This window comes from Gallus gallus, chromosome 2 (assembly GCF_016699485.2).
Source record: "Gallus gallus isolate bGalGal1 chromosome 2, bGalGal1.mat.broiler.GRCg7b, whole genome shotgun sequence".
Lineage (NCBI taxonomy): Eukaryota > Metazoa > Chordata > Aves > Galliformes > Phasianidae > Gallus > Gallus gallus.
This window is the reverse complement of record NC_052533.1, coordinates 3644716-3663957: the sequence shown is the minus strand read 5'-3', so window position 1 is coordinate 3663957 and position 19242 is coordinate 3644716. Positions and strand designations below refer to the sequence as shown.

At 44.4% G+C, this 19242-nt stretch overlaps 1 protein-coding gene across 5 annotated transcripts in view; it reads right to left on the bottom strand.

The window, feature by feature from the left end:
• PTH2R (parathyroid hormone 2 receptor) overlaps nucleotides 1–19242 on the bottom strand; it is a 116441-nt gene that overhangs the window by 41727 nt on the left and 55472 nt on the right. For 4 of the 5 annotated variants that reach the window (XM_046921149.1, NM_001177575.2, NM_001396626.1 and 1 more), the window contains 2 exons: nucleotides 2559–2669; nucleotides 971–1089 (listed from right to left, as the gene is read on the bottom strand). In XM_046921149.1, the coding sequence (XP_046777105.1) occupies nucleotides 971–1089; nucleotides 2559–2669 (230 nt within the window). Of the gene's footprint in view, nucleotides 1–970; nucleotides 1090–2558; nucleotides 2671–19242 lie in introns of those variants that run through there. The other variant, XM_046921159.1, reaches the window with a different exon arrangement.

The following is a 19242-nucleotide window of genomic DNA, read 5'->3' as shown; positions in this document are numbered from 1 at the left end:
CCACGTGAAGGTGGAAATGTCTCTCCCCGAAAAAGGTCACACCCTCTCTGGTGGCCTCATTGACAGCAAAAGGAAAAAAGGAAAGAAAAAAAAGCTTCTGTGATGCACTTGGAGAAGTTCAGAAGCCCTAAAGAAGCAGTACTCAACTGGGACAGACCCAGCAAGAGATACAAGACATTTCTGCCTCACTGTAGCCAGCTGCTGCTTTGCCAGTTGTCTAAATGCAAAGTAAGTCAAAGTAACACGCATAGATCTGATATGCACAAATATTCATCTAGGAGCATATAAGCCTTCTCTGTGCGCGTAGAATCTCTTTTCTGACCTCTGGACTTGTGTCTCTCCTTCAGAATTGTGAATAAACCAGAATTAATTAAAGGTCTGCTCTTACGTGTTAATTTGCTTTAGCAACAGACTTTTTCCCCACCCGTCTCCAACAAACAGACCGCATAGATCAGATCCTGTAGCTTATGCTTTTCAATACAGACGTCCTGTGTTAAACACCTACAGAAACAGGGTCACTAATGACTTGATTAACACAGGTTTTGCCCTCTGCATGTACATCCCCTAGCATAGACATAGACTAGCATAGACGTGCACAAATGCAAAGGAATAATTAATAATAATCTGGTAAAACAATTATTGTTTGGTGGGGAAGAGGGGAGTCTCAATGGCATGAGACATGACCTCCAAATCCCTTCTTAGTGTCTGTGAACCTGCTCCATGTTTCCCCACAACCTCTTTACAAATGGAGTCATGTCAACTGAGTGAACCCTTCTTGGCTCTGAGAACAATTTCCAATTCAAATACTTCCTACCTAAACAAACACGCACCTTTGGCAAGTTTGGGTGTGGTTTCCAACTGAAGGCAGTAAGCTAAAGCTCATCAAGGGTTTTAAATGAGACAGCGCTCCTCAGGCTAGCCCTGGATGAGGCCAACACTTCATGCCCCATGCACAAATGTAATTGCCTACCCTCTCCCTTGTCTCGTTGGTGAGGAACTTGGCACATTCACTGTAGTTTGCCCAGGTGCGGTTGTTGCCTGGAACCAGCTCCCAGCTTCCATTCAGGTCACACCGGCGATAAGCATGGCCTGTAGGAGAGAAACAAGAGGCAGTGTAAATGGGGCTAGACCCGGTAGAAAGGGAGAAAACTCCTGTTCAGTCCTAGGGTGGATCCCAAAGAACTCGATGCCTCTTGCCTGCTTTGAAGCTCAGCCACAAGAATAGTTTCTATCTCCTTAGCAATCTTACTAGCTTTCTGATAAACCCCAGTGAGCAAACAAGTTGCACTTAGTTTAGATCAAGATAGTGGCTCTAAAATCTAAGGAGAGAAAGTGTAAAGTTCCAAAGCACTGTATCATTCTCATAGTTGCAGCTCTCTCTATGAAAAAAAGAAAAAGAAAAAAGACAGCAGTCTTCATTCTGTTGCTGCTCCTTTACAGCTTTGGTGTATCTCAAGGTAGAGTTTTCCATCTCCTCATGATGATGGAAAGGGAGGAGAAGGCATGGTTTCATCTTGTGACAGCTCACAGATGGAAACATTCTTGTTCAGATGTTTGTACAGGGATGCAATTGCATGGGTTGTGTGTAAAAAGTCCCATTGTAGTTAAAGAGGATGAGACCAGTTGAGTGATCTATCTGTGCCCAGTGACTACAGAGGGAGACTTTGTAGACGCATCTTCTAAGATGCTCACTGCCCTAGGTGACCTGACCGGTGGATATCCAAGAGGTGGGAAATCCATGCTCTGTTGGCTTATGGAAGAAAAAGGGATGGGTCACTTGTTCCTACTAGACCCTAACCTGAAATGTATGTCTTTGGAAAAGGTCAACTCTCAAGGGTTGGGCTGGCTTGGCTCACAATTTCTTACAGAAAACGCAGGACATTCTACGTGCAACCAGAGTGCACGGAAATGCAATCACTTATTTTCTAAACACAGCAGCAGGGCTCTGCTGGGAATTTATCTTAATTCTCTAATTTTGCAGGCTTTGGGTGCAGAGCTTTGCCTGAGAAAAGAGAATGCGTTCGCTTTGGAAGTACACTGAGGGGTGAGTGTGCTTCAGTTGCTTCTAAAAACATGCACAGACTCTGCGGCACCAGAAGTGAGCCAAGAAATGTGGTGCCCGAGGGAAAGTGTGATAGGGAGGAATTCACATGTTCTGGTTACCAGCACTGTTCTCAGATAGCCACTGCAGGGGTCTGGGCAGAGAGTAGGGGTTAGAAAGAATGAACTTGTGAAGAATATAAATCAGGAGGATATCTTGTAGATTTCTACCACTACCTGAAGCTTGTTTCAGCAAACAAATGTGAGTTTGTAATGCTGCAAGACTAGTTGTAGTTACAACCCATTGTGCAGGTGGGAAATTTATATTAAAATGGAGCTTTTCTCCCAGTATATATATATATGTGTATATAAATTCTATTTCTTTACTTCTCTTTCCTTGGCTTTACCTTTGCTTGAGTAAGAGTCACCACGCAAGAAATTTGAAAGGGGATTTCTAATTCCATGACCCCCAGGTCTCTCATTGCTGTGGTTTTGCTGACCGTGGGGACAGCACCTACCTTTGTGATTGAAGTCATAGATGTACTCAGGACATGGCATAGCCACCACTTTGCCCGGCACACCTTCTGGCCAGCAGACAATACCATCCCACTCAGGAAGACAAAAGCCATCTGTGGAAGAGACACAAACATGAACAGCAGTCACCATTTTGAAAGGATTGCCCATGGAACAGTCGGTAACACTGTTATCCAGGACTGATCTTGGGCATCACTACCACTTTACTTTTACCATTTAGCTCCGGAACGTTTTGGTTTAGAAAGATGTGTTCAGCAGTGGGACAACAGGTAGGCAGAATCAGAGAATCATAGGATGGATTGGGTTGGAAGGGACCTCAAAGATCATCCAGTCCCAGCCTCCCTCCTGTGGGCAGGGATGCCACCCACTAAACCAGGCACCAGCTCAGGCTGCCCAGGGCCCCATCCAACCCAGCCTTGAAAACCTTAAGGGATGGGGCATCCACAACTTCGCTAGGAAAAATCCTGTACTAAGGAGCTAAATTATGCTGAGACTACATCAGTGTGAGGCTCATAACGATCAGTTCAAGCCTTCCTGAAAGGCACTTACACCCAGATTAGATTGTGATTTCATGCCTAGACATCATCAAGCCAAATTCAGCTATCATTTTTTACTTATTATTTAAACCAGTCAATGCTACGGTACACCACAGTGTTTTGCTGCTTTCTGAGATGTGCTCACTTACCTAATTCTGAGTGCATTTTTAAGTGATGCTAAGACCAGCAACAATCTGTACGGAAGTCCCGTGGCAATATTTTTAACAGTAGATACAGAATATTTTATTATCTTGTTACAAAAGCAGTAAAGTGATGGAATCTCTGTTTCCTCTCTCATTTGACACTGTTTTTGTCTATGACTTCGCTTGTTCCAGCTTTCTTCTCCCCCTCCTTCCCAGTGATGTTGTCAGGGGGCAAGATGCAGGCTATGCACTGATTGATTTGGAGCCCTGCCCATGCTAATTGCCTGGCAGTGCACACATGCTGATTGACTGCTGCTGCCTGCAGCCAAGCACAGCTTACAGTGATTGAGTTTCCCCAGCTTCTCTCCTTGCTTACTCACTATTTTGGATTTCTGCATTTTGCTCAGTCACTGATTTTCATTAAATTGAGCAGAAAGAGATTGGGCAGGAGAATACTGTGGGAGCTGTTTATCTCTGTTGTACAACCTCTTAACCTTTTTGGAATGGAATGAAAGGATGGTTGTTGGTGGATTTTCCTTTAAATCATTCTTGTTCCTCCCTTTTGTACACTGAAGAAAGCTAAAATACCCCTGACAGAGAAACCCTGCCTCCCCTGGGAAGGTCACCTCTACACAGGACTCCCTCTTCACAGTGTGTGGTTTGCTTGCAGAAATCTATGATTAGTGCTTTGTGCAAGGAAAAGCAGAGATGCAAATCAAGAAAAAATGTCCTTTCCTACCTTTTAAGTTTGCTTTTCCAAAAATTGAGAGGTATGTAAGTATGTATTTTAAGTACTTTGATTCTCATCCTGCAGTTTGCAGGAACTTGAAAATTCATGGAATCGTAGAATTGTTTGAGTTGGAAGGGACATTTAAGGGCTGTGAGTCCCACCCCCCTGCAATGAACAGTGGACACCTACAGCCCCATCAGGTGCTCAGAGCCCCATCCAGCCTGACCTTGGGTGTCTCCAGGGACGTGGGGGTGTTCACAACCTCTGGGAAACCTGTGCCAGTGTCTCACTACCCTTATCATAAAAAAAGCTTTTTCCTTGCATCCAGACTAAATCTCCCCTCTTTCAGTTTGAAACCATTTTTCCTTCTCCTATCACAATGGGCTCTGCCACAGGCTGCCCGTGGAGGTGGTGGAGTCACTGCTTCTGGAGGTGCTCAAGAGACATTTAGATGTTGTACTGAGGGACGTGGTTTAGTGGGGAGATGTTGGTGATAGGTGCATGATTGGACTGGATGATCTCAGAGGTCTTTTCCAACCTTGGTGATTCTATGATAACGCAACCAAATCCAACCTAGTGCTTGCATACCCCTTTGCATTAGGCTGCATTAACTGCACCCATTGGTTAAGATCCAGCTACAGCAGCATATTTGAGATGTAAAGCTAGCAGTGGTGAATCTGACCAAGCTCCACTCTCAGAGCAGTCCCTGGACTCCATACTAATAGCAACCCGCAACAAAAGGAGTTTATCAGCAGCATACAAAGCGTCTGACAGAGAGAAATTACATGAAAATCAAAATAAAATAGAACAGCCTGCTCTTATCTGCAAAAGAGCTCCAATAGCAAAGAAACGATAAGCACAGCCAAGCTCTCAGCATGTTTCTTCAATATCAAAGCTAGTGCCTTCACTATCTTTCAGCCCAACTGTAATTTATCCTTTATGATGCATGTGCTTTCACAAGATTAAATAAGAACCCAGGATTGCTTTAAAAACCTTTGGCTGGTGCAATGCCCTCCAGGGTCGGAGCTGACAGTGATCAATTCAGTTTGCTGGTATTTCGGGACATGAAGAACAACAGAAAAGCTCATCATTTAGCAGCCTGATTCCTCATCTTTAATTTAGCGTTGATGAAAAGGACCAGCCTAATCACTGCCTATCATCTGAAGCATTATCTGAGAGTGGGGGCAGAGCAGCTGACATTCCTTGGCATTGGTGTGATAAAAAGGAGGAAGAAGGTCAGTGCATGTTCTCTGCTCTGAGTCCCACTGGAGGAAGAACAGTACCAGGTTTTCCTATTCGCAAAAGCTATGTGAGCCCCGTACTTTGGCTAATTATCTTGCAGGATAACTTACACCATGAAAATGTTTGTTTATTTTTTTTTAGTTCTGTATAAGCATCAAAAGAAAAAGAAGGGGAAAAAAAAAAAAAAAAGGCCCACAGAATTTGGATTGGGAAAAAGGGTTATTTCTTCTGAGTTCTTACTGCAGAGAAGAAAATAAATAAGGATTTCATTTAGCCCTCAAAGAGCTGTTACCTAAAATAAAATAAATTCTTTTTACAAAATAAACTTGGGTCGGTTTAAAAATGAAAACTATGGATAAACAATATTGAGGAGAGAAAAAGAATCATCTGAATGCCATGCTCTGAAATACTGAAAGTCCTTCCACTTCTCTAACGGGTTCAGAACGACTTGCAAAGCTCAGCCTTCCTCTGTAAGCAGATTAATTCAAAATTGCACTGCAAGATTTTGCTCAGAAAGAATTCATCTGGAGAAGCACTTTTACAATAAGAGTGGTCAGGCACTGGCAGAGGTTGCCCAGAGATGGTGGAAACCCCATCCCTGGAGATACCCAAGATGAGGTGGGATGGGGCTCTGAGCTTCTGATGGAGCTGTGGGTGTCCCTGTTCATTGGAGGGCAGCTGGACCAGATGGCCTTTAAGGGTCCCTTCCAACTCAAACAATTCTATGATTCTAAGTACCTGGTGATGCTCCTTCCCTATACCGTAAACACATCCACATGTATTTCCACACAGTGCGCTCATTCAAAAGAAAACTGACGCTTTCTGGAAAACAGAATACACAGTGATTTATTTTTGTGTACTTTAATTCTTCCTAATCTTCCCAGGAAAGCAAAAAGTTGAAGGCAATGTGCTGTTAGAACCCTTCTGGACTGCTGCAGTATCACATGGGCAATCTGGGGAGACATCAGCTGACCCACAAATGTAAAAAAAGATCATCTTTGCCACATCTCACTGCATCTGAAATTTTTCAGTGCTTTTGTGTATTCACCCATAGAGCTGAGCCATACAGAGATCTGATGGGACTCAATCGTCAGAAAGCATCTGAGTCTCCCAAGCAGCACAAATGAATCTGTTATGATTATCATAGCCTATCATGACACAGAGTCATAGAATCATAGAATCATAGAATGGCCTGGGTTGAAAAGGACCACAACGCTCATCCAGTTCCAACCCCCTGCTATGTGCAGGGTCGCCAACCACCAGACCAGGCTGCCCAGAGCCACATCCAGCCTGGCCTTGAATGCCTCCAGGGATGGGGCATCCACAGCCTCCTTGGGCAACCTGTTGCAGTGCGTCACCACCCTCAATGTGAAAAAAATTCCTCCTAGTATCTAACCTAAACCCCCCCTGTCTTAGTTTAAAACCATTCCCCCTTCTTCTATCTTCTCCACCTCTTCACCATCCTCTAAAAGAGTAAGAAATCTGTCATCATTCCCTCCCTGCAAATTTCTTTGTGAGTGATGATTTGTAGAGACCATCCCCACATCAACTCCTTCTTCCATTGCCCTGCTGTCTCTACTCTGATCTGCACAGCCACGTGGCACCTTTACCATTAATGTGATGGGATGATGGTTGGACTAAACTACCTCAGTGGTCTTTTCCAACCTTAATGATTTTGTGATTCTGTGACTCTAATTTCACCATCTTGAGGCCACTGGTGTGATAATTGGGACCAATTGGACCAAAGTCTGCATCATCTCTCTTCAACTTTCTTCTGCTTTGTTCAGTCTGGAGATCATTTAGTAACAGAGCAGATGATGAGGAGGAAAGATTCCACACTGGCATTGTGCTGGAATCCAAATGAGACTTGTTGTTTTTCTGTTTTCCCAAATATTTCCTCAAAATATTTTTTCTTAGTTTACAAAAATATTAACACTGCTAATAACTCAGCTTCTTCCTGCTGTTTTCCCGGTCATTTCTCGAAACAGATCCCCAATGAATTACAAGAAGAAATCTGAAAAATGTCTAGGAGTTTCAGGAAAACAATATAAAAATCCACAAGCTGAAAATTTTTCTCCATGGTCGTACTTTAGAAAAAATCGATTTTACAACTTCTTCATTTAAGCTGCCTTAAAAAATAAGGATAAAAAAGGACCCAACACCTGCAAGCAATGTGCTTTTGGCATGCTGAAAATGAGTCTCTCCCGAGACAATGTTGTTTAGAAGGATGGTTAATCAGGAGGGATTCTGTTTTTTTTTGCTGCTGATTGAAAAGCCCTTGACAAATGCATATGTTTTTTTGGTGAAAAATAGTTTGAGGGTTCAAATATGCTGTTTAGATCAATGCAAGTGGGCAGGTTTGGGACAGGAGGTCGCATGTTCCAAATGAACTGGGAATATTAATCATTTCTTTCCTTGGAAGAAATGGTAGAATTTGCAGAAGATGTAAGCCAAAAAGAATGCATAAATTTGAAGAAAACAAGCAAATCTAGTACACATCCCACATCTGAAGTGTCTTGGACATGTATCAGTCATTGGGCAGAGCTGAATGGAGGATATGTCTTGTACATCAGGCATGTACATCAATGGGAGAACCTCCTCTGCATCCAGAGCTGCGGCTGTAATACTTGTGGGTGGAGGTATGGAAGGTGGGAATGTCACTGTCTCTGTCATCTCTGGCAGAACTGGGCTGGGACTTGTGTTTGAAGAGAGTTTGTGGGCTCTCCTTCAGCCAAGAAACTTAAAACTCTTAAGATGGGTTCATCAAAACCATTTGGCTAAAGAGGTTGCTGGATGCAGCAAGAAGATATTATCTACAGTTGTTTCAAAAAGAAGAGATGCTCACGGGGCAAGCTGCTTTGGTTGGCAGTCCTGGGGTCCTTATTGACACCAGACCCCAGAACCTGGCATAATGCTTTCATTCATAAGTTTTCAACCACATAATATATACATATTCAAGCCTCTATCCTCTGCCTGCACTTTTGGTCTGCAAAGCCGTCACAGTGGGGTTGATAGAAGTCAGCTGCTGAGGCAGGAATTGAAGCGCTGTCTGCTAAGATATATTCTGCTTCCTCATCCCACAGTAGTTTGCTAGGAGAGGCTTCACAGGTCCTATGATGCCCTTGCTACTGGTCAAAGAAAATAGCCTCTCAGGGGAAAAGCTTGTAAGTTCCTTTGTTGAAGAGGAACAGAAAGAAAGAATTCTTCCATCAAAGAGGACTGTTAGGGTGGGGAGATTTTGCTGGTGGCTGTGGAGGAAAATGAAGGCCTGGTCTACTTAAATGAATGACACAGAGTGAGAAGGGTTCTTCTAATCCTATTGATAAGCATTGTGAATGAAGATGAGCTACATAAGTGGGAGAAGATGCATAAAGGAATGTGCTTTAAATGGCAATGGACAAAATTCATACTAGAAATTAAGACAGAACTTCTACCCATTGGATAAGCATTGTTCAGGATGAGGCCTCTAGGGAGAACAAGTTTTGTGTTCCTAAGTGATTTTAAAGTGGCATCTCTCTAGATTAAATAGAGGCTGCAGCATTATTAGGGCAGTCTGAATTATCCTTTCCTTCCTAAAGACAAAGAAGCCAACCCAATCCCTCCTATAAGTGCTTGTTATGCTCTCATCTCTTGGTCTTGAGATACTCTGGTCATCAGTTCCTCAAGATAGAAGCCACTGCAGAGCTCAGTCTCTCTTTTTTTTTTTTTTCCCTGCTATACTGTTGTAAACCTCACCTCCAGTTCTCTGATGCTTTTACTTTGCTTCTCAGACCATCTATCCAGCTCAACTGAGGCCTCGTTCTTTCAAATCCCTCTTAACTTGGGTTCTTCCTGGAACATCTCACGTCTATACCAGCACTGAGCATCTCATTTGTGTTGCCAAGACTTCTTGTCTTATTATTCACAGTAGGCTCTTTTCTGAGTAGTAGAAGTGGGACCTAATAACACATGCTTCTTAAGTATGTGTATACATTTGTTCAGTTCAAATGATGGGATTTCGGGATCATGCAGATGGGATTATTTCTCCAAACACTCTCAGATTTGTTGCCAGCAGGTTGAAGGAGGTGATCCTGCCCCTCTGTTCTGCCATGGTGAGACCTCACCTGGAGTACTGCATCTAGATGTTGAGTCCTCAGTACAGGAGGTAGTGAAGCATTGGCACAGGTTGTCCAGAGAGCTGATGGATGCCCCATCCCTGGAGACATTCAAAATCAGGCTGGACCAAACTCTGAGCACCTGATGGAGCTGGAGGTATCTGTGTTCATTGCAGGGGAGTTAGATTAGCTGGCCTTTAAAGGTCCCTTCCAACTCAAATGATTCTATGACAACATCTTATTTCTCCCCCTAAAGCAGTTATCTCCCAGCTACTGGGTACCTCATAGATTCTGACTGGCATTACTGAAATAGCTTCTGCAGCAATGTTTGCTGACAGTCACAGCAGAGCAGCTAAACCCAAGGAGACTGTGGCCTAGAACATCAGTCCTGGGTGCTCTGAAAGTAAATGATCCAAATCTTCAGTCGTGAGGCTGAGAGACCAAAGTCTCAGCTGAAGTCAACCCCAGGGCCTCAGGGAACAGTGTCCCCACTGAAATACTGAGGGATGTGTGTTGGGAGTGATGGTGCTAAATGCTACTTTCATAGTCTTGTAGAATATCACGAGTTGGAAGGAACCTGCATGGATCATTGAGTCCAACTCCTTTCACTCCCTGCTTTCCCAGGGGAAGGATTCAGGTCACAGCTCTGCAGAGTCCATACCAGCACCACAAAACATTCATTTTGACAAGTCAAGGCATTTGGAAACCCACCAGCTCACTATCTAGAAGCTACCAGCACCTCAGTGAAAGGCACACTGTCAACTGCAATACGCTGAGCAGATATAAGTAAAAAATCTGATTTATTTCTCTGCATCTTCATGCCATTTTATCACAGTTCCTGTTTGCTCATCTTCTAAGGCTGCACTGTAAAATCCTCTGGGCAGGGCATATGTTTAGTTCCTGGAGGTTACTATTAAAGTACCCATTCATCTTGGACTGTCATGAATACTCTCTTACAGTAGCACCGTACTACAGAGTAGTTATAGTTGCATAGATTACCATAGTTTTGGAACAGATGTGCCTTACAGCTCTCCTTAGTCCTCGAGGGCTGAAATCTCATTGCACAGAAATTGTCTTCATTATTGCAAGCCAATAAAGTATTCAGGATGGTGCATGTAAATGCTGTTTGATGTCACTGCTGTGGGACTTGTGTTCCCTGTGTGCTGCAGGTTGATCAAGTGGAGGAAAGAAGGGGGGGAGAGGAATTTTGGGGCCATGCCTGCTCACTGCTCATCCCCTAGAGTGCAGTGGGGGCTATTCTCTTATTCTCTCCTGCCTGATCTGTTTCCCTTTCCTCCTCCCTCTGTTCTTTCCCCCCCAGTCTCAGTTTTGATTGCTATGCAAGTGGTACAAGCATGCAGAGAACACATTAAAACCATCTGTGAAGCTGCTTGGCAGCTGGGTAAATGCAAACATGGTCTTGAGGTGTTTATCTAGGGGTATGGAATATAAATCAGCCCAACTTATTCTGGCATCGTGCAAGGCCTCAGGGAGACCACATTTGGAATATGGTGTGCAATTGTGGTCGCTCTATTACGGGAAGGACATTTGGTGGATTGGAAAAAGGCAGGGAGGAGCAACCGAAAAAATGACCTAGCATTTTAGGACAGGAGGGAGAGAAAGGGAGGGCTGGATGGCCAGTGTCTCTGTGTGGGGGTGTTTGGTGCTACAGGTTTATTTCATAGCTGGCTGTCAGAGCACGCATGTATCTCATAGATCTATAGGTAGGCATGCATGCAGAAAGGGGTGTCTGGTGGCACTGTCTCTGCAGCACAACACAGAGGAGCATGTATCTGTTTCGGGGAAGGATGCTCTGCATGCCTCCGAGGACTTTTGCATGGCTGGCTAGGAGCAGTGCATGCATCCACGAAGACCTGTGTTTGTGAATAGGTACTGTGTTCTGGGCAACGCGAGGGGTGAGCTGGTATGTGTGGATGGAGGTCCTGCCTGCTATTACTCAGAGACATTTGGTGGTCTGTGCACCAGCATTTAATGGGCAGAATACCCCTTGAACCCTCAGTGCTGGGGGGACCGGACTTCAGAGGGGAAGGACACATGGGGCTGGGTGTTGCTCCTTGTCACAATAAGGCAGAATGGGAAAGCCACAGAGTTATAAGTGCTAACCAGACACAGTTGCAGAGGGATGGCCACCATGACATCACTAGCCCATTTCACATGCTATCTCTCCCCTCCCATCCCAACAGATGAACTATCACCTTCAACATCCCATGTGGTAACACCCAACACGACAGTACTGGCCGGGCTCATCCAAGGCATCCTCCTGTCCTCATTCTGTGGAATCCAGCTCTTCCAAAACCCTCCAAACCTCCCTCCAAGAGCTGATGGCACTGATCGGAAATCATTAAATATAAATGTAGAAATAAGTGTGGCAACAAGTATTTCAATGCAGCTGTATGTACTGTCATTCACCCTTTCTCCATATACACACGAACCATTTACACCTATTGGTACCCCTAAGACCTGTTCCTTCTTTGCACTGAAAGACCTATAACTGCTTAGAACACATTTCTCAGTAGGACTGGAAAGCTTTAGCCCATAAACTCTTGCAGGTTTTGCACAAACAGGGAGAGGCTAGAAGGAGTAGGAGAAGATATGGAGTTTAAAGTGGCCTGGGATGTTCAGGGCAAATCCTGAACGCATTTGTGTCCTTTGACTTCAAGGCCACCTGAGGATACTCCCTACCTCTGAGGACAGCCTGGCAGGATGGATGACCAAGGGATGATGGGCCTCTGGAGAGAAAACCTGGAGCAGAAATTGCTTTTGCAAGCCGAGAGATTGCTTAGATTTGGGTACGGGTCCTTTAGGGACAATGGAGCAACAAACTCAGGTGGGCAACCCACATACCTTGGGTAAAAACACGTGGCTTCTCAACTAAAAATAACCCCTCTCTGTGGCAAATAGGTTTGTTTATTAAAAAAAAAATAATAATTACAACGTAAAAACACACAACCATTTTGAGGCAAGCTGCAACACACCTAAGGCTCTGAGAAAAGACTGCCGATGGCCTTCACTAATAACAGGTTTGTGTAAAAATCTCTCCTCCCCCACAGAATGTCCCATCTCCTTTTCCAAACCAGGGAAAGACAGGCTTTTAATTCACGGGTGGAAAAAAAAAAAATCAGGTCTGATGGCTTATGGCTGGGAATTTCACTTCATCCCCTTCCAGGTTTAACTTTGGGGTGGCATCAGGCTGCCCACCATGGCTGAAATCTAATATTTATGTACGTAGATGAGAAATTTTAGGGTTTCCTGTTCTTTCTGAAAGTCTTTCATCTAGAGACTATATTTAAAGAGAAAAAAAATAAAGAAAAAGGAGGAAAAATGAGAGAAAAGAAGAAAGGAAGCCAAATGCTTGTGGGGACAGAGGTTTTTCCTTTTGTGTGTGTGTGTGTGTTTGTTGTTTAGTTTTTTTGGTGGCTTTTTTTTTTTTGTTGTTGTTATTTATTTAAATTTTTGAGCATCTTTCCCCTCAGTACAATAGCTAAAAGCGGCAGATGAGGAACATCTCCTGCAAGAGGGATTTGAGAAAGCACCACATGGGGCTGTACCCACGTCAGCCCCACTCTGTGTGGGTTAGAGCCCATGGCAAGTCCTGAGGCTCAGAGATGTACCTGGTGGTTAACCTGGAGAAAGCAGCACTGTCTATGAGGTCTGTGCCAGGAGGAAACAGGGGTCTCAATCCTCTCCTAGCAACTTTAAAACTAATGAAAAGTAACATTTTTAGGGGACAGAGAGGGGAATTTGGAGTTTTTACAAGCTGTGTTTTGTTACTGCTGAAGGAAGTTTATATATATATGTATTTTAACTTATTTGCTAGGTTTTTTCTTATGGACTATCTACTCTGCTAGCAATATCAGGTGGAACAGACACATCCCTGCTCTCCAGAAATGCTTGGTGAGTCTATGCTGCATCCTTTTGCTCCTTAGAACCATAGACTCAAAGAACCATTAAGGTTGGAAAAGACCTCTGAGATCACCAAGTCCAACACCGACCCATCCCACCAAGCCCACTGACCATGTCCCCAAGCGCCACATCTCCACGGTTCTTCGCTACCAACAGGGAAAGTGACTCCATCACTTCCCTGGGCAGCCTGTGCCAATGCATCACCGCATCTTTTGGAGAGTAAAATTCCCCTAATATCCAACCTGAACCTCCCCTGGCGCAACGTGAGGCCATCTCCTGTTGTCCTATCGCTGTTACCTGGGAGAAGAGGCCAACCCCCACCTCACTACAACCTCCTTCCAGAGAAATGTAGACTCTAATAAGGTCTCCCCTCGCCATGGAATTCCTCCAGACTGAACCATCCCAATTCCCTCAGCCGCTCCTCATAACAGGACTTGTGAAGCCCCTACCACTGTCAAAATGGGATTTAGGCATGTATCTTGTTAAACTGCATCCATCTGATTTCAACTGAGCAAGACTTTGCTGAGCCATGGCAGCAGATAATGTATTTGAATACTCCACTTAACAGCTATTTGCCTGGTCAGTTTATCAGGGCATGGGCCAAGGATCAGAGAAAAGTTAAAATTAAGACAGATGTTGAACTTCTGCTTTCAATAAACATCTCCTTCCCATGTTTATATGAAAGTGAACACCACTACCCTCCATGCACCTGTCAACCTTTTCCTTTTTTTTTTCCCCCCGCAATGAGTTGTTCAAGTTTTAGGCACACTAGCCAGGTTTTACAGGCATTTTCAGTAGCTGGAGCTACAGGGAATCAGCCCTGACACAAAGATTAAACCAACAGTGGCCAGATCTGTAAATGTAGGCTGACAGGGACAACAGCTTCAATATGAACCTGGAAACTGCTGCCATTTGGCACTGCAGCACAAGGCACATGGCACCTGCTAACTACCTTGCTAACTACCTGCTTCCAGAAGACAACACAGCTGGACTTGAGATGCTCTCCTGGGCTTGCTGCTTACTGAAGAAGAGCTAATGAAGTCTATGCACAGGCAGGATCACATTTTCCAGTCAAAGAACCTGTGCTGGTGTATATTTCCAGCCTAAATTCAAGCCCAGACTGGAAGAGTGTTGCACAGAAACCTGCTGCCCAGTCTCAACCAGTGATGCTGGACTTGCAGGTCCCTCCTGCAAATGGTCTTCTTCACTCACATTGAAGTGTGAAGAAGATATTTCTAACCTGTGATTAACAGGCAAACATGTTAAGAGTGCAAAGCTGCAAGGAGAAAAAGGGACCAGCAAATATCAACACCAGAGTTTGATTTTGGGCTGATCTGGACTACCCTCTCACCTCTTAAGACCCACAGATCTCACTATAATTCTGATATATCACACTATTCTGAATGAACATTAGCGTGGGGAAAAAAGTGCTGAACCATGGCAGAAAGCAACGAATCTGAGCCAAATCAGTGCCCTGCCTGAACTGAATGGGAATCTGCCAGCTCATACCAGCCGAAGAGCGGGCCTGAGAAACACACTCAGCAATGTGATGGGGAAAAAAAAGGAGAATCCAGGTACCCATTGCACTGCAGGAAACTTCAAATGTGTTTTCCTCATTTCAAAATAAAACCAAAGGCTTTAAAGCGAGCATGATGATGAGAGTTCTGAGTTTCAGTCAAGTGGGATATGTCCAAAGACTTTCATTACTTTCTGTCCACCTGGATTTGAATCCTTGGAGCCTCACCTTGAATTCCAGGACAAAAGGAAATGTGGTTTGTGGTTTGTGCCCTGGCTGAAGAGTAAGGAGATGAGAACCCAAACCTTGGCTCTGCCACAGGCTCTCCTTTGAGATCGGAGGTGAGGCGTTGAATATCCCTGTGCGTCAGCTCCCAAGAATGAGGACAGCGGCCCTACCGAGCTTTTATGCCAGTTTACGTGACATTTTGTTCTATCTAAAAATGTAGAAATTAAAAATAAAAATAAATTAAAAAATCAAGGTGTCCGAGATTCACACACTGCTTCCAAAAATACAGATCACTGCCTATTACAGAGTGGAGCAAATAATGTCACTGTGCTGCCATTGCACCCAAGCAGAAGCATAATTCAAATAGCCATCTGCCAGGTGGTATCTGGCAAGGGATAGCCAAGCTTTTGAAGAGGGATAGTCAAGCATCCATGGAACACCATGATAGCAATGAGCAGATGCATACACCCCTGGATGTGCAATTGAGCTACGTAGGTCAAATTAGTGGAGGCAACAAGGGATAAATTGCCTTGGGTTTCCAAAATGTTTGACGTTTAGCAGACAGTGCTCAATGCTTACCCCAATACCTCTCATCCCTTCTCTTCTCTCTATGATGATCCTCTTTTTTTATGTGGCTGTATGAGGAAGCTGATTCAGCTGAAAAAACAAACTTCCTCCAAAAAGGCTCTTTCTCAAGCTCGCTAGTTGCCCCATTTGATCCTGCCCAAACTTGCATGCTAAGGAGAATCTGAAATAGCAAATTAAACCATCATTTCTTTGCTAAGAAAATTGGTCTCTGCACGTGGGTCCTGTCACCATAGTCCATTTCTGCTTGTTGGCTAAACTGTATTACCAAGTGCCAAGGTGTATGTTGAACTGACTCCTTCTTTTAGGTTCAGAGGTGCCCTGTGGGATCGAATAAGACACAACACACAGTCAGGAGGCCGTAGGACTCCAACTTCTCCTTGTCTGAGAGGTGAGATATTACTGCTGCCTCCTGAAATCTCCCAGGTAAGGTCTTCTGGCTGCCTCTGAGCTGGCAGAAAAGAACAATGCTGCATTCAGTCTAGTTCAAACATAGGTATGCTCCTGAAGTGTTGACAAGATCAGATTTGCAGGAAGAAGCCCTCAAGGAGTGCCTTCGGGAATCAGGAGCTGTTTGCAAAAGTGTGCACCCTGCAACTTAGAGAGCTGCAAGAGGGAGGCATCCCTGCATGCAGATGGCAACGGATGCTTACTTGTCTCAAGATCCTCTTCTGATGCTGTTCTGAAAGCTGTAACACTGAATGCAGAGGGGGGCAGGACAGAACTCCACAGTGGAAATGTGAGAGGCAGCCCTGAGGCTGCACAGCAGACTTATTTGGCACAGAGCTTGAGTGAGTATCTGGTGCAAAGTAGCTCTAATACAGCCATAGGGTCAAAGGCCTCATTTCCTGTAACCTTTGTGGTTAAGAGCTTCCCTGGAGAGATGGGACTCTCAAGTCCTGAACTGCTGCTCAATGACCTCGGCCAGGGGTTTTATGCTGGAACTCTCTCCTTTCCCAAACATCCTACACTACCCGGCTCTCTGCTGGGCTGTCCCACAGCTGAAGGCTTCTGCAGTGCTCCAGGAGTGATATTGACTGTGCAAGAAGATTAGAGCTGGGCCACTTAGACCCAGTTCTCGCTTTAGTGCTTTTTTGATACTTTCAGATAGAGTGAAGTAGAACTAATGGGAGAGATTTCAGTTTCCTTCTTCACCTTTCGTATACCAGGCAGTAATAAACAACTAAGTAAGAAAGACTGAAGAAGTCTCATCCTTTGACAGTTGTGTGATGTGCTTTCCTTATGACACTCAAAACAGATAAACTGCCCAGCATCTACCGTATTGGAGTCATCAGTCCTCAATACCTGAGCCCCAAAGGCTACAGGGAAGATGCAGTCTCTACAAGAGCCTCAGTATCCCTGTCTTGCAACTCCAAATCAGCTGGATTGGACTAATAGAAATGCTTGTTGGAAGAGACCTCTTAACATCTCTCGTCCAGCCTTCAGCCTTCAAACCAACCCAAAGTTAGGTCAACCGTGGCTTTGCCCACCCAACTCTTGAACGCCTCTAAAGATGGAGATCCCACCACCACTCAAGCAAACTATTTCAGTTCTGGATACCTTCTCAGTGATCGCACCATCATCAGTAAGCACATAACACTGTGTCCTATGTGTTAGGTGGTTCATCTAAATAGCAATTGTGTGTTTAATCTGTGATCAGTTTCTGGAGACACTTGGGATGCAGATGTTATCAAAAGGTGCCCTCCTCCATCTACTAACTGTAGAAGGAGCTCGGATGTTCAAGAGCTTCAGTAACTTTCCTCTTCTGCATGCCACCATCATCAACACTTTGTCCACTTTGGCTCAAATTCATTATATCCTCTGATGGCAACGAGTTTCGATTTATGGGCGTAGAAATAGTGGCATATTGATGACACAGGCTGCTATTATTATTAAACTAGAGGGCTAAATGGACATGAGCAGATCTCTCTGCCTGCAGAATCACGTTCTATTTTCAGGAAAGGCCAGGTCTTTCTGAGTCAAAATACAAACGCATTGGGGGATAACTGTCCCACATCACTGCAAGTCCAAAGTCATGACAGAGGGGACCTGGTGGGGTGGTAACACAAGAATAATCCTTATGCCACCCAAAGAGAAGATCCTCAGGAATGCTTTGAGCAGTATCACAGGAGACTGCCTGAAAGCCTGGAGTGGTCACTCAGGATTTATAGTGCTCCAAGTCACAACCATTGTGCCCCAGTACATTCTGTATGTAGGGGATTGGTGCGTATTAATTCTGAGAATTGTGTTGCCCTTCCCAGATTTTTTTTTCTTTTTCCATCTGTGGTGAGGGAAGAAGCAATGGGATTAAGTCCTCCATCTGGCTGAGAAGAGCACAGCCTCATATGTCCCTGGGTGATTAGCACAAATAGAAACCAGACCCCAGTTTCCATATCCATTCCATAGGACTGAACCTAACCTCTTTTCACATTGAGTTATGAAGCTTTTGTGCAAAGACTAACCATATAAGCCTTAGCCAAGCAATGTGATTATGCACTCTTTTGTTCTATTACCCCTCGGCCCCAAAGAGGGTCTAAAACCACCCACCCCTTCGGACTCCTGGAGCACGTAGGAGTGGACACACCACAGAACAGAATTTGAGTTAGCCTATTCACAAATACCTTACAGCACTATTATTTCATGTGTACAGGGCTGTCTGTAGCCTAAAATGTCTCGATGGCAGCTCTCCCACTGAGTGGTTAACTCTTTTCCAAATTGCATAACCCTCTGTCTCTGACCATCTCAGAGATGCTCTGGCAACTCACTGCCTCGTGGAGTACAACTGAATTGCTGTGTGCTGAGGAGTCACACAGGTGTTGCCAATGGAGGGATTTTTTTCTAAACAGCATTTTATATCTCTTAGGAAAGGTCAAGGAAGGATTAATTGTGCCTTTGGATTGGGGAATCCCTTGGAAATGAGCTTGATCTGACTATCTAGTGCTGATGATTGCACTGAGTCTTTACAGCCTTGACTATACTGCTGTAGTGTATCAATCAGGATAATTATTCCTCCTTTTGACAATGCTATTTGGGATTGAGCAGAGATTTTCTACAGAAGATGAAGCAGCAGACAGATTTATAACTTGGGCAGCTCAAGATAGATTTTTCCAAGGCCAGGACTCAGTATGGATCCATGAGATGTCTGAATAACACAGGATTAGACTCCCCTCTGCCACAACCAAAGGAAGAAAGAGCCTCACAGTTGAGGAGTCAACACTTAAAACACAACCAAGCTCTAGCATTTCATTCCTTTGCTCTAACAAAGTGACTGTGGTAAAGAGCCCAATGTCTGCTTCTTGGTTAGACACAGTCACTGCCTTCCCAGCCCTACCAACACTGCTGCTGCCAGTTAAGAGAGATCAATGCAAAATACTGATTGTCTCATACAGAAGGGTTAGAAAATAGGGTGTGAGAGCAAGATCAGATGGTTGATAGCACTGGATTCCAAGGTAGGCAGGTGGTCTAAACTATAACAGGAGGAAATGCCTTTGCACATATGGCCTTTAATGAGGCATTAATTGGGCATTGGATGAACAGGACAAAGAAGCACAGAGGATGTGGCTTGAGGTTTTGGCTGATGTGGAGCTGTAGGTCTGGAATAAAATGAAAGGTGGGATTTTTACAGCCCCTTCCTGTGGTTTCCAACAGGATAGGGACACCAGGCAGGCAG